Source organism: Nematostella vectensis, chromosome 4 (assembly GCF_932526225.1).
Source record: "Nematostella vectensis chromosome 4, jaNemVect1.1, whole genome shotgun sequence".
Lineage (NCBI taxonomy): Eukaryota > Metazoa > Cnidaria > Anthozoa > Actiniaria > Edwardsiidae > Nematostella > Nematostella vectensis.
Genome location: NC_064037.1, coordinates 10,851,872 through 10,867,791, shown reverse-complemented (window position 1 = coordinate 10,867,791; position 15,920 = coordinate 10,851,872). Strand labels below are relative to the sequence as shown.

At 38.6% G+C, this 15,920-nt stretch overlaps 1 protein-coding gene across 2 annotated transcripts; it reads right to left on the bottom strand.

The window, feature by feature from the left end:
- Window positions 1–1,577: 1,577 nt before the first annotated feature.
- LOC5506479 (lactadherin) lies at window positions 1,578–14,485 on the bottom strand. 2 transcript variants are annotated; one of them, XM_048726677.1, is made up of 6 exons: window positions 14,045–14,485; window positions 11,385–11,496; window positions 10,048–10,391; window positions 4,499–4,640; window positions 2,678–3,018; window positions 1,578–2,541 (listed from the first exon to the last, which is right to left on the bottom strand). In XM_048726677.1, exons 1-6 carry the CDS (start codon window positions 14,372–14,374, stop codon window positions 2,392–2,394), a joined length of 1,419 nt encoding a protein of 472 aa, XP_048582634.1. In that variant the 5' UTR covers window positions 14,375–14,485; the 3' UTR covers window positions 1,578–2,391. The 2 variants fall into 2 exon arrangements, with proteins under 2 accessions (XP_048582634.1, XP_032230743.1); XM_032374852.2 differs by lacking the exon at window positions 14,045–14,485 and adding an exon at window positions 12,373–12,998.
- Window positions 14,486–15,920: the final 1,435 nt, after the last annotated feature.

The window sequence follows — 15,920 nt, the reverse complement described above, 5'->3', positions numbered from 1 at the left end:
ACATCTGCCTTTAAACCTTCAACTACCCGTCAGGTTCATACCGCGTCTTGATACGACTATTTCCAGGTTCATTAGAGGCTACGAGAACTTTTTAGTTACATTCTCAGCTTCATTCTAATAGTGCGCGCTCTGATTGGCTCATTTATTTAGAAGAAGAGGAGAGTCTGACAGCCACCATTTTGTCACCATAGCAAAGAGTTTTCATCGGCTTTTTTGGGGGAGCTTTTATTTTTCATCGCATTTGGTAACTGAAGTATAAAAGTTTGTTTTTAGATATTTCTTTTGAGATTTCTTCACATATTTTTTCTTATATATGGAGTGAAATACCAAGCTGGGTCTGGCTAGGAAGGGCTTTTGATGTTTTATGTTTTTATGTTTTCCATAACAGAAAATAAACTTGGCTATGACTGTAAAGCTTGCAGTCGATGATAAAAATCCTAATTTGATACAAGGAAACCAATAAACATTCCTTATTCTGACTGATATCAAGTATACGACATTTCACCCGCGAGTTTCAGAGTGTTCACAACGTTTATTCTGACACGCCCGACATCCCCTCTTCTATACGTCCACTCGCCCTCTTTTATGGCACAAACTAAAAATAATCATACCCATTAATACAGACTAGCCAGCCAAACAATCGTCTTTCTTTTAGAAGCATAATTGGTGTCGAAACAAGACACTTGCTTTCGAGTTTGACGTAAAGCGTGTCGTCGGGTTTCTAGCAAAGTAAATACTTATGGAATCGTATTTACTGCTCGATCTGTGATCTAAATGGGTTAATAGGCGATAAAAAGAGGCATATACTTCACGTACATTAGTCTTACGTTATTTTTAAATGTAAGAACGCGCATGCGCAGATAGAAGCATTTCGATCTTCAGAAAAGTGCTAGCATAATTTTAATCTGAGCTAGCATTATTTTGATACTCAATAATAATCTGAACAAAAAGGATAATTTTAGCATTACTCTTATTTTACTGGCACAGTCTGAATAGCCCTAGCCTTAGTTGTCAAAGAAAGACAATTTAAGTGTCAGTTCAGCGGTCTTATGAATGAGATCAAAGCATTCATTTAGTATTCGTTATTTAAAACCACGTTTTGTACAAAAAGGCTGTCTGTTTAAAATTTACCTTTTGTGATTAAGCTGACTGCACAAACACAGCCACAAACTTTATATTTGGCTTTTTGGCTTCCGTTTTATTTCTCTCATTGCCTTTGTAGAGCACGGTTGATGGTTACTGCATAGAAGACCGGGAGAAAAACAAATAAAATGCTGGAACAGGACTTTTACTGCGATTTTCCCTCTCTTCCAAAACACCCAGATGAGCAACATTTCATTGTTTATGATCTTTTTTTCCACATAAATAAACTTAATGTAGTCACTAGCATGAAAGCCAGCTGATGCTCTTCTATTCAAAAAGGTGTGTATAGCATTGAATGTATCAGGGGGGGATGTACAGGTAGGTCGAACCTCCCCCCCCCACCCCCGAAAAAAAGATTTTGGCCCCCTTTTTTCGGTAGTCCCGGATCTACCGCTATGTATAAATTGCAAATAGAGTGCAAGTAAAAGACGAAAGAGAATGAATATAATTTTATTGCTTTTTTATCTACTGTCTATTTTTTTCGCGCATGCAAAAAAAGTCGCTGCTAATCAAGTCAGCCTCCATTCGTTACATTGAAGATACATGGGTGAAAAATTTGTCAACTGACCATATTTAGAAAGCAAACTACTAGAAATAGTTAAATAATTTTATACAATTAATTTAATTTAATTTATATCAAATACTTATTAGCATTTGGTAGAATATATATACTGAGAGCCTAATCTTATAAGGTTCATTAGAGGCTACGAGAACTTTTTAGTTACATTTTATACTTTATTCTAGTGGGGCGCGCTCTGATTGGCTTATTTATTTACTAGGGGAAGAGAGTCAGTCGCCATTTTGTCATCCCGGCAAAGTGACTGTTTTTGGGTAAGCCATTGTAATTTTAGCATTTGGTAGATTGATAAATTTTTAGTTACATTCTCAATATTGTGTAGTTCCAGAAAATACCCATACCCCCCATTGAGGGGATGGGAAATTCCGGGGGGTGGGTGCTCATACTTCCGACCCCCTCAAAAGGGGGGGGGGTATGGGATGTTTTATGGAACTACACATTCTTACGTGCCCATGCCAAAAAAAGTCGTTGTTAACGTCAAGCAATCGTACAATTTATACATATTCATCCTTAATCTTGAAACTCAACTTAAACTACAGTGATCAGGTAATGGCGTTCGTGCAACGAAATGATAGCATAAGAACGGTGGCGCCTATAAAGTGCGAGATTAGCATTTTAAAAAGGGTCAGTAATTTTTAGTTATGTTATCCCCGGATACTTATGAAATTAAACTATTCATGGATAAAACACCCAAACAGCTCAACTCTAAGGGCGATTTGACCATGCCAGTTCTGCGGCAAAAACCGGATGTACCTGGCCTGTATGGTGACCGGAAGAACGTTCGATACCACCGTGTCACGGTCAGAATTACCAGTGAATACCTGGAAAATAAAAAAACTTCCACTCAACATTACATGAAAACTAAACTTTTTTCGGTCCTTATTGGGCGATATAAGTATTTCCTAAGCCATTTTTCTTTCCAGTTTTCAAAACACCTTTTAAGGTATATACACTCACGTGTGGGTAGGTTGCCCAGGTGACTCCATCCGAGGCGTAGCTGAGTCCGTAGCGGGTCACCCAGTTATTCATGCTGGGTTCAGTTAGCTCACCATTGATATTTTTAGTAGGTTGCCCCTGGGTCGCCACTTTGTTGATCTTCATGACACTCAGCAAATCAACCTGCAGGTATTCGCCGACTTGAGATGTGCTTGGAATCCATGCACCATATGCGACGCTGGGGATGTTTAGTTGGTGTAGACGCCCGTAAATAGGAGCCGAGAAGACTGGTGCAAAGGATGATGCTGTGATCTGCGCGTTGGCGATCCCTTTGCTTTGCATTCCCAAAGGTGTAAGGCAAACTAAAAAAAATGTACTACATTAGGGTGTACTTTTGGTAAAGCAATAATAAATTTTATCCACGTGATTATTTTCGGTACGTACAATTTAGAAAATGACTACCGCAAAGGGAGACATAAACACAATGAGTTACATTTCGACGCACGCTACCGTGGCCACCTTGGAAATTTTGTTAAAGTAGTCCAATAGGAATGCGAGAAACGTTTTATCCGGTTAACATCAACTCCCAATATTTATCAGACGGGGATTATTGTCTTATCTTTTAGTGTGTAAATTTGGAGCATTGGATATCTTTTAGGGGTGAAAATGAGAATGCCCTGATTTTTTTTACCTCTTATTTTTTAGGGTGCTATTATAGCTCATCTAACTTGTAGCTAACGAAAGAGCGTTAAAACGTGTCAATCTTTCAAAACGTGCCAGTCTTAGAGTCCGTTTTAAATAAACGTTTTTCTATTACAAATTATTGACATTTGAGGTATCTTTAGGGGGTAAATTCATGCCTAACCACGCCCACTTTAGTAGCTTTTAGCGTTAAAATATAACCAGACCACGCCCACTTTAGTATCTTTTAGGGTTGTTTAAAAAAAAAAAGTAGACGATAACCTGAAGAAGGCAGGTATTGGCCTGCCGAAATATCGTTCTAAAAAACATAAATCTGCGTTGTTGTCGACTTTTTCTTTTAAAGGTTCCTCGTCCGGGCATCAACTTCGCAAGCCATAACCAGCGTGGGAAAGAAATGCTTCAGTTTGCCTTAGAACGAGACAGAATCGTTCTGGTTATAAAATTCATGTCAATCAAAGCTGTCATTCCGAACGATTCTAATTGAAAACCTTTCTCAAACATTTCTATTGGTGGCCACGTGGACTTTCTTAGAGTCCGTTGTTCGGCTTTTTATAAGGCTTTTGCTATATAACGGACTTTTCTAGCACACTCCCAGCCATTTTCTACCAACCTCAATTTAGGTCGGAGGAACAATTGTTTCAATCAGAAAAAGAATCAACCAACGTCATTATTTTTCTCGGCAAAAATATGCAAATTAAAATCGAAATAATGCAAGCTAAACAACCAACAACGTCCATTCACATTTTTGTTTGCTCGCTTTACTGAGAAAAATGCCCATGATCGCGCGCTCTTATTAGGGAAAACCAAAGAGGGCGACTTGGGGCAAGGTTATTGTTGATAGCAACGCGCGTCGCACTACAAAATTGACTATACTTAGAAAGTAAAAACAGAACTGCAACTATGCTTAGAAAGTAAAAACAGAACTGCAACTAAGTAAACACAAGAACTGCAACTATGCTTAGAAAGTAAAAATAGAACTGCAACTATGCTTAGAAAGTAAAAACATGCTTTCGAGTGAAATGTTCTTGATGTCTCTGTCCAGCGGATGAAATGGAAGACGAGATTGAACAATTGTAATACAATTAAAAAAAAATGACAAAAACAAAAACAAAACAATGTTAACAGAAGAGGATAACATACCTGTATCGCACCCAAACAGTTCAGCTCTCAGGGCGATTTGACCATGCCAGTTCTTTGGCAAAAACCGGATGTACCTGGCCTGAATGGTGACCGGAAGAACGTGCGACACTACCGTGTCACGGTCAGAATTACCAGTGAATTCCTGGAAAATAAAAGAAGCTTTCACTTATATCTACTACTAGTTATGACAGAAGGGTCCAGCTTTGTCATATTTTGGTATACGTCAGAGGCGGATTAAAGGGTGGGCCGAGCGCCCCCACCCCCTCCCCCTATTTTCAGATATTCGGCTTAGAATTAACAAGTAATATAAGAAAATACAGGGAGAACATTGAATCCGCCCCCCCCTTTCTTGAAACCCTTGCTTCGCCCCCCCCCCCTTTTTGGAGCTCCTGGATCCGCCCCTGTACTAACTGAATATAATACTGAGGTTTCTATAATACTGAGGTTTCTATAATACTGAGGTTTCTATAATACTGAGGTTTCTATAATACTGAGGTTTCTATAATACTGAGGTTTCTATAACACTGAGGTTTCTATAACACTGAGGTTTCTATAATACTGAGGTTTCTATAATACTGAGGTTTCTAATACTGAGGTTTCTATAATACTGAGGTTTCTATAATACTGAGGTTTCTATAATACTGAGGTTTCTATAATACTGAGGTTTCTATAATACTGAGGTTTCTATAATACTGAGGTTTCTATAATACTGAGGTTTCTATAATACTGAGGTTTCTATAATACTGAGGTTTCTATAATACTGAGGTTTCTATAATACTGAGGTTTCTATAACACTGAGGTTTCTATAACACTGAGGTTTCTATAATACTGAGGTTTCTATAATACTGAGGTTTCTAATACTGAGGTTTCTATAATACTGAGGTTTCTATAATACTGAGGTTTCTATAATACTGAGGTTTCTATAATACTGAGGTTTCTATAATACTGAGGTTTCTATAATACTGAGGTTTCTATAATACTGAGGTTTCTATAATACTGAGGTTTCTATAATACTGAGGTTTCTATAATACTGAGGTTTCTATAACACTGAGGTTTCTATAACACTGAGGTTTCTATAACACTGAGGTTTCTATAACACTGAGGTTTCTATAATACTGAGGTTTCTATAATACTGAGGTTTCTATAATACTGAGGTTTCTATAATACTGAGGTTTCTATAATACTGAGGTTTCTATAATACTGAGGTTTCTAATACTGAGGTTTCTATAATACTGAGGTTTCTATAATACTGAGGTTTCTATAATACTGAGGTTTCTATAATACTGAGGTATCTAATACTGAGGTTTCTATAATACTGAGGTTTTTATAATACTGAGGTTTCTATAATACTGAGGTTTCTATAATACTGAGGTTTCTATAACACTGAGGTTTCTATAACACTGAGGTTTCTATAATACTGAGGTTTCTATAATACTGAGGTTTCTATAATACTGAGGTTTCTAATACTGAGGTTTCTATAATACTGAGGTTTCTATAATACTGAGGTTTCTATAATACTGAGGTTTCTATAACACTGAGGTTTCTATAACACTGAGGTTTCTATAACACTGAGGTTTCTATAACACTGAGGTTTCTATAATACTGGACGTCACGGTATTGGCCGTCTGCTTAGCTCAAAATACACAACAATTAGTTAAGAAGGGGGTAACTTAATAATAGAAAATTAACGCGAATTTTTTTACAACTTGTGTCGAAACAAGTCAAATTAACACGAAATTGAGCATAACATATTCAGATAAACCAAATCAACGCGGATCCAAAAAGATGGCAGAGTTTTCTCAATTTGCTGCTCGGAAATACATTTCTGATGCCGAAATTGACCAGACCAAGAAGACACTGAGTGAAGCTCCTTATTAATAAACAGTTTATTAAAAAAGTCGTTGAATTTTGTTTTCAGTATTTATTAACGTTTACTAAATTAACGTTTTTTGCTCGAGCGAGCGCTAATTTCGGTCATCGTGTCGATTTGGGTTTCTTGTTGGACAAGCCGCCGCCATCTTGGAAACGAAATCTCCCGTCCCCTCCCCCGAAGCGCAATTAGTAGTCTACATGCGTTGCCTTTCCAGCTTCGATTTGGACGGTGTCTGTGGAAACCAATATTTGGGCTCCCTTTGGCAGTCAGCGATACTAAAGCGGCCATGATTTTTCGCACGTGCCCTGTGTTTACGATAATGTTGAAAGCTCATTCTTCAATTTATACCGAGAATACGATGGCGAAATCAAAGAATGATTTGGTTAGTATGACGACTTATGATCCGATATTTTACGGGGTTTGCTTATCATGGCTTTCGAAGTTTGTCATTTGATAATAAAAGAACTCGGATAAATTCCTAGCCCCTCACCTAAGGGCAAAGCGAAAGGTATTCAAACAGAACAAATCCTGTGATTGTACTGTAAGGCTTTGTTTATAAATGCAACAGAGCGAAATAACTTTATTAAGGGAAGACAAACCAACCAAATTCCTAAAATGACGAGTAAATAATAAGAATTCAGTAGATCTCTGTGTTATTTGATGAACTAGTGTCAAGAGAGCAAAAGATCTTATGCTCTGTTGCTAGTGTATAAAGGGAAATGAAGAATCACTCTGAATAATCTCATTTCTTTGCCCCGCTTTTCATATCAGACATATTTTTTTTATTCGATACTGGGTTTGCAGTATTTTATATTTTGAGTCTATTTTTCCACAGCAATGTCCAGTCCCGAACTACTATGATTACAAATCATTTCCCAAAAAATAAAACAAAATTGATTGCTACAATATTTTATACCAAGGCAAACACAGCCACGGAGGAGAAACAGAGATTCTTTAGAAATCTGAGGGCTCCAGTAAATATTGCAGTGTACTTCCTCCCACTCAATCACAAAAAGAAGTCATTTTTTATATACTTATTTTCCATACTATCTATGACTGCACATCCCCTCCACAGACTCTATCAGACTTCAGTCACACAAACTTTTCCTTTCTAGTCGTACAATGTCTTCAATGAAATAATTTCTTTTGTTTAAATTAAATAAGACTACAAGCAATTTGTTTTTGTTCCTTTTCTCTTATAAAACAAACAGAGAAACCATGAAACGGAAGTGAAGGGTAAGTGATCCATGAAACGGTAAGTAAAGGGTAAGTGATCAATGAAACGGTAAGTGAAGGGTTAGTTATCAGCCAAGACAGTGGCTGCAAAGAAAAGGGGGTCTTGCATAAATCTGCTTAAATGGATTAGTGAATTACAAGTACAAACAAATGGAGACATGTGGGGCAAGAACTATGACTATGGACACAAAAAGGTAATACTGTGATCACACAAAATGTAGGAAACTCTACCACAGATGTTACAAATATGAGGTGTGTACAAACTAGTGTGGCCACAAGCACTGATTCAAATGGCTGCTGTAGGTAACAAAAATAATACATGAATAATAGTGGGAAATAGAGCTAGAGAAAATCTACTAATATCCAGTAAAGTGTGAGTGTCTTAACTATAGATATGGGATGAAAAAATTGTAAAACAAACTAGACTTGAGTACAAAGTTAAAAAAATAGGTACCCAAAGGGTACATGAGTCTAGGTGCCAACTAGGCTGCATAGCTGGTTATTATGTTGAGTTTCAAGTCTGTCCGAAAATCGTTCATAAAAAAAATGTTCTGAAAGTGTCTCTTGTGAATTTTATCATTAGAAAACATGTTTAGTAACTTTAAAGTGAAAGTGAAAAGGGGAAAGAAAAAATGACGAGAAAAAAAATGTAGTCATGGTTGGTCTTGAACCTACTCTTCGCAAAGATTTCGCATAGAAAGACAGACGGTAGGACCACTAGACTACCGTAGCTTCGTTTAAAATTGTAGGGACTATAATTAGAGTCATACTATTTGTGTCGTATTATCGTTCGAAACTTTGAACAACATCTCAAATTTCACTTTTTCTTTTCGTACTCGAAACTAAAATACCCAGCACAATTAATTGCACTGTTATACAATGTGTGTTGCGAATGTAAATAATCTAAAAAATTGCAAAATCGTAATTCGATCAATTAGTGGGGGCAATGTGTTTGGACCTTCTCAGCTCAAATACAAACTATAAACAATCGAACTTCGAGATGCGAATCGGCAAGTAAAGGACTAAAAAAGCTCTTCTAGCATTGTAATTTTTTGTTGAAAACTAACAACTTAATTGAACCGCAGAGGACACAAACTGCTTCAAACTCAGTCACGCGCTCTTCAAAAAAAAGCACTAGTTCTTACAAACGCTGTCGCGCTCTCTTCGAAAATACACGCGCTGCTTTGCGAACACAGTCGCTACCTTTTCTATCTTCAAAACATGCACCAATTGATTCAAACGCAGTCATGCTATTCTTCAAAACTGCATAAACTCAGTCTAGCATTTCTTTCAAAATACAAATTGCTTCAAACTTAGTATAGGGCTCTCTAGAACAAGCGCCAATTGCTTCAAACCAAGAGAATGTTCAAACGCAGGCACGGTCTCTTACAAATGCAACACATGCAACCTTCGTCGCCGATGGTGACTCGAATATTGTGCTGGGACAGATAGAAAGTTACATGAAGTTTATACTTGAAATAGATCTGTCTCGCTAGTGTCCCGCACCAACTCGAATCCTGATGCAAATGACATTTTGGCAATGAAATGGAGGTAATAACAGGCGATGTAGAGATGTTTGGGGGACTTTTCTGCGAAAATAAAAATAGTCCAGTCAATCTGTGGTTTCAGGTGGAACTAATTGCAATAAAATTTCTCTCAACGGATTTTGAACAAGTGATACAACCTAGTTAACATACTAAAAGTCCCCAAAAAGCCGTTTTTGGTGAAACATCCTGAAATTTGTGATTTTTTCCATTTCGGAGCAAAACCACAATACAAGTCTGAATCAGAAAATTTCAAAGGTCATTGGCCAAAAGTAACAATTAAAGACAAAAGCAACTTGTCCATATTTTATTTCTATTTCAAATATTTTATTAACAAATGTATTTCTGCCCTAATAGGCTTTCAAAGTCACTCAACCTTCCACAGTCTGTTATTGGCACGAAAGGCTGCCCAGAGGCCACACATGCTGGGGCCGGTTCCTAAAAGGCCGATTTTTTAGATATGAACATGCGCTGCGCACTAATATATTTGTAACAAATAGGTTGCGCACTAAATAAAGTGATGTCACTTGAATTGTATTTTAACCAACAAAATTTTGAAAACAAACATTTCGATCTGACGTCCCGACATTTCATGGACTAATGTTAAGTTTTTGGTAACCATTGAATGAACAACCTTTGGAATTTATCACCACTTGCCAGTTCTACAATCAAGTCACATGCTTGTTATTTCCCATCGTTACAGGGCCGTAGCAAGGGTGGAACACTGGGGGTACATCCCCCCCCCACAATATTTCCAAACTTATAAGGAAATGACCAGTAGGGGCGTGGCCGTGCCCCCAAATATTTTCTTAATGTTTATGTATTGGGTCCCCCCCCAAAAAAAATAGAGGCCTACTACGGTACTGCGTTATCATCGCGTCTAAGTAGCTACTCACGTGTGGGTAGGTTGTCCAGGTGACTCCATCCGAGGCGTAGCTGAGTCCGTAGCGGGTCACCCAGTTATTCATGCTGGGTTCGGGTTCTTGACCATTGATATTTTTAGTAGGTTGCCCCTGGGTCGCCACTTTGTTGATCTTCATGACACTCAGCAAATCAACCTGTAGATATTCGCCGACTTGAGATGTGCTTGGACCCCATCCACCAAACGCAGTGTTTCCGATGTTTAGTTGGTAAAGACGCCCGTAGACAGGAGACCAATAGGAGGTTGCAACGGATGATGCTGTGATCTGTGAGTCAGCGATTCTTCTTTTGTTGTCCATACCCAACGAAAAAATACAAACTGTAAACAAATAACCCTTTAGAATGCTGAAATACCCTAAAATACCACACCATACACAAAGTTTGGATATCAGGCGCCTTGTATTGCATCCACCCCATTCCTTCGGATATTAGTTGAGATGCGAAGAGCTAATTTTAGACGGCGTTGTTCAGGTCTAGCCTTCTGCGCAGGCATCTCTTTTGAAAAGAGAAAAGATGATATGGAAAAAAAAAAAGACGTGAACTGGGCTTCCTGTGTAGGAAGCAAAAATTCATCGGGAGGGGGGACGTCCCAGATGCCCGAAACACAGGTAGCCCAAATCGCTCACAGCGCTTTTTTGCCAATACAGTAGCGTTTGGCAATAAAGTTGCCAATGGAGGAGGATCAGGGGCGTCGGAGCGGTTCCATAAATGTGTGTGTGTGTGTGTGGGGGGGGGGGGGAGGGATGGAAGTTGGGGGGGGGAGGGGTTGTTGGTGGTTTCAGATGAAGGGGTAGTTGTTGGTTTCAGGGGGGGAGGGATGGGTGGTCGTTTAAAATTCTAAAGCGCTATTTTTAAGAACGCGGGGTATATTCTAGGTTTTTATGCACGGGATTTTAAAATGTTCACCGCTTGAAACCCATTGTTGGTTTAAAAAACGTTCATATATAAAGAAACATCCGCTCAGAAAAGTGCGTGTGTGTGTGCGTGGGGGGGGGGGGGGGGGGGGGCTGGCGCCCTCCTGCCCCTCCCCTTCCGCCGCCCCTGAGGTTAGTTCAGCTCGATCCAGTGTGTAATCCATCTGAATATTATTATACCAAAAAATGTGCTTTTGAAGCCCTAACCAGATAAAACACGTGATTCTTCGAGCAACGTTAACATAGAACGGATAAACCCTTACTGATTTAAAGACGATTAAACCAAACACCGTTATATATTTATTAATTTAAAATAAATTTTAAAAAAATAAAAATAAAATAAAATTCTCCCTTGGGGCCTAGGTTACACAGTTCAGTATTCAGTGCAACACACATACCATCGCAATGCCTTCCTGTGTATTCAGGGGTGCACGTGCATGTGTAATTACTGTCTTGGTAAAGCGGTTGGCAGGTGCCTCCATTCAGGCAAGGTTTGTCAAAGCACTGGGTCTGTTGAAATAACGAAGGAAAATGATTAATACGATGGACGGTCATTTTTTGTCATCGATGACGTCTGTCATCATGTTACCATCCTGTTGCGCCCTCCTGATCTGTCAAGTTTGTTGTCTGGCGACATTGATGATGTCACAGACACGTGACCACCCCTCCTTTGACATCTACCAAGTTTGGTTGCATTTCGATTTTTCTATCATGAAATATGAAAATATATATTTTTGTGTTTGATGAGGTCATCGATGGCGTCACACATCACGTGACCCCTTCCATTGCTTTTCTACTGGTCCATCCCTTAGTGCTAACCAACCAGAAAAGGTTAGATGTTGTAAAATCCTCTTTGGATTCAAAAGAATATTAACTTTTCGAAGTGTAAGTCTCTATGAGACAGTGAAGTTCAATTTGAAACAGTATGTTGTTGCCAAGCAAACAAGAAACTTCAACTTTGCAAGAGAACTACAAAGTAAACTCGTCGAATTTGACAACGCTGAGCTCACCCAAGCGTAGTGATAGCGTAACTGCAATGTTAAGAGTGATTTCAACCAAAAGTTATAAAAATGATTGAAACTTTTCGTGTTCTCGATTTGTGTGCTTGATTAGACTACCATGCTCCCGTGGAATTCTTCGCTGGACCAAATCCATAGCGCCTTATAGTACAAGATAGTACTATATATAATACCCATAGTACAATATGTCGGTCCTGTTCTATCTCTCAAATTAATTTACCGTGGAGAACTATATGTATTACGCGAAGATTTCACGTGAAAGTTATAAGAAAGATAATTTTTGAATTGCTAGATTTTCAAAAATAAATCTCCGATCACACTTTTCGATTATGTTATTTTCCAAACTTCTCATCATTAATTCACTTACATCAATGCTGTAGTGAATCCAGTTGTTGTTGTTCTGTATTTTACTCGATGAGTTATAGATGTCGGTTCCTAGAACCTCACATAAATACTTTGAACTGCTATCTGGTCGTTTGGCCATGTTCAATGAAAAACATGAAGAATTTCGTAAGCATGCTAGAACACAACCACCCTGTCTTTCAACCAAGTGAGTTAACTTTGCCGAGACGTCCAAATATGTATCTACGTGTTTGTGGAATCGTCCCAAGCTCTTTGCATTTCCTCGGGTTGCGCCGTTCGAGGCAAGGAATATGACCTGCTCCGCTTTTACAGCAAAGTATGACAAGTGCCCAATGATGGAATAAACTAATATTGCCGCGTGCATTTTGATTTTCTACCTGATGGCGGTAATAGATTTCTACCAAGTGGAGGAACCTATAAATAACTAATAAGTTGGAAAAGTGCTTATTAGAAATAATTTACAATAATACACCCATGAGATCTCTCTTGTCCTTCTCCATCTCTCTTCAAGACCATCAGGTCGCAAACGTCGACAATCCGCGTGTACTCCCCTTAGCTTTACAAGTTACGTTCCACACAACACCTCACAATTTAGATGTTAGTGCGAAAACTGTGAAAAAGACAAGTCGGGTATAGGGTGGCGTGGGTCTTGCTTTCTATGCAAATTACATTCCAAGAATGTTATTTGAACAGCTGCTATGTCCCGATCATCGACGGAAAGCTAAAACTGATGTTTCAGTATATAATTAGTTCAAATAATTGACATTCAGTTACAAAAGTTTCCACATCGACGCAGGAGACCCTTGTTAGAATAATAATTTGGAATTTCTATGAATGTGAAGTGTAAGATTTGAATAGTAAGTTTTGATCACCCTGGGACGATCTAAAAATAGGGGGCGTTAGGAGTTATTGTTGTGATTCATGAACGACCCTGTTGTTTATCGTGAAAGGGATAAATGGTACCGAATAAATTGAAAACGGTGGTCCCCTTGCATTCATAAATCCCAGTTTATCACATTGGTCTAGAAACCTTTGGTTTTAATTCCTTTAAAGATCAGTTTCTTGTAAAACAGAACATATCAGTTATGTTTTCTTGTCCATGATTTGGTACGGAGAAAAAAAACCGTAAAATATTGGAGCGAGGTAATTATTCGGCTAAGCTAACAAGGTTACATGCAGAGTTTATTTTTTTTATGCCGCAGTAAGCAATGAGGCTCCTGGAACCTGGTTTTAAGTTTCCTTTTCTTTTCATATGATTTTTATATCGTAGGTGCCTATCGTAAAACATTATTTTCATTCGTTGCGTGTACACAACTTTCTTCTTTTCATTGTTTTCAAAATCTCCGGGTGGTCGTTTAAACGTTTCCTTGTTTTTTAGTGGCAGCTGCGCCTAAGCAGGTTTTTACTTACGCAACTCGGACATTTGTTTAGTAATAATAATAAATTGTTTAGCTAATATTGTTATGATGAATCTGACAAAATTTTATCTATGTGGACAAAAAATACGAAACATTAAAGAATTATGGTTTTAGATCATACGAAAAATTAATACATCCTTTCAAATTAGCTCAGCCTTTAATTTGTCGAGCGAATACCAGCAAAAGATAGATAAACACTTGAATTTACATGCAAACATGATTCAATACACCCTTTCGGGAAAAACTCGATTCCCTTACCTTAACCCGCGAATATGTGCTTCCATGTTTTGCCACCAGGTGGTTCGCAAAGTCCGACTTTCCATCGTTCAAAAGTTGACATCGAGGCTGTTTCGGGTTTTCTTGGATAAAATTCACTGCCAAGCACTCGATATTATCAAGGCATCCAATATGGCAAGCGTGTAACTCCTTCAGGATAGTTTCAACAATGACTGTCCCATTTTTCACGAAAATCTGCCCATAAAAGTTTTCATGGAAATTTTTGAAAGAAAACATGCCGTTTTCTAATTTGTTCGATTTCACCAAAAGTATTAAATTAAAAATGCATAACAAGGCACAACAAACTGCCATGTTAAGGTGGTTGGGTGTTCTAGCTGTCTCTCCAAAAAAAAAAAAAAACGATTGGAGTATTAACTGAGTTTGTCACTCGAGAAAAGCACTCAAATAAATAAATAATTTAAACTATCAATTCATGCAAATAAGAGGGTTGTCCAACACTTTCTCACATTGGCCATTTCGAAATGGCCATTTGTCAAGCACTAGTGGCAAACGGCCAAATGGTAATATAACACTGTAGCATAGAACTTAAGGGGAGGGGTGGTCCTATAGACCCATACTTAGCATATGATATAGGATCTATTCAGAATTTGAAGTACCAAGGCCAAGTGATAGGGCTAATACAATCTGGTGGATATGGTGAAAAGTTAGGGGGAGGGGGAGGGGTTTTCTAAGTTAAAGTTTGGTTTCACCAAAAGAAGTAAATTAAAAACGCATAACAAGGCAAAAAAAAGTGCCATGTTAAGGTGATTAGTGTTCTAGGTGTCTCTAGAAAAAACGATGGCTATTAGCTGAGTTTGTTACTCGAGAAAAACTCTGAAATAGATAAATGATTTAAACTATTAATTCATGCAAATAAGAGCAAATCAATCGGGCCCCCCACCCCAGAATAACAGGTCATTTACGGGACAAGATCCCGTGCAAAGTGCTGCCTCACAATACAAGAAGATAATAGTGTACATGTAACACTTGGCTTCCGCAAGAATGCGCAAGAATGGAGAATAGACCAGTTGCAGTCATTATTACTCGGGCTACCTGTGGTAGCACGAGTCTAGGTTTACCTTTCCTATAAGTCACCCATGTCGAAAACGTGTAAGCCTGCGATGCTCAGAGGTCTGCGGTATACTCTGCCTGAAAGCGAGGCGGGTTTTGTGGAAGACTCTTTTCGTTCGCGAAATTCGGAGGGACGCTCACTACTCACACCAATGCACACGCCGTCTGCGATAGACCCACACTAAAAGATGTGTATAACCGTAGGGTTATTTCAAGGACTGTCTAGCATGTTCTATAACCAGATATTTGATGAAGTTTGAATTGTTTTGCTATAAAGAGACTCGCTCCCCCTCGGCCTTTTCTCTGCAGCCCGTAATGCAAATATTTCTTAGTTCTGACAACTTCCGATGGACACATGTAATTCCGAAAGAAGAAGAGAACCAATAACAGCGGAGATAAGTTTGGATAAGTTTTGTGTATTTTTGTTTTGTATGCAATTTTGAACAGTTTCTCAAGCATTTTATCGCTTGTTAATCGCTCGCTATCAGTAGCGAGCGTGTCTTATCCCAATCGAAAGAGTCAAATTTATTACAAAAAATGCCGGTCTCGTTATGCTAAATCCCATACAGTTCAGTATGTCTAGCACCGTGTTACGGCGTAAAGCCCCGTGTATACTGCGCCAGAACAAGCCAGCATTGCTTGTGTACGAGCCCCCGAGAAAACAGCTCACCAGCAGGTACAAAATGCAGACTGCGGTGATTCCTTTTGTAGCCCGAGTTAACGCTGGTGCAGCGTCTAGATATTATTGTTGCTTTGTTACAAAATGTAATAAATTCTTTAACGCGAA

Bases quoted from the DNA above. Each gene is read 5' to 3' on its own strand.
- LOC5506479 (XM_032374852.2), bottom strand. From the start codon at position 12,732: ATGCACGCGGCAATATTAGTTTATTCCATCATTGGGCACTTGTCATAC. The intron at 4,641-10,047 runs GTGAGTAGCTAC...TTTATTTTCCAG, and splicing joins CCTGGACAACCTACCCACAC to GAATTCACTGGTAATTCTGA. The intron at 3,019-4,498 runs GTATGTTATCCT...CATTTTTTTTAG, and splicing joins ACTGTTTGGGTGCGATACAG to TTTGCCTTACACCTTTGGGA.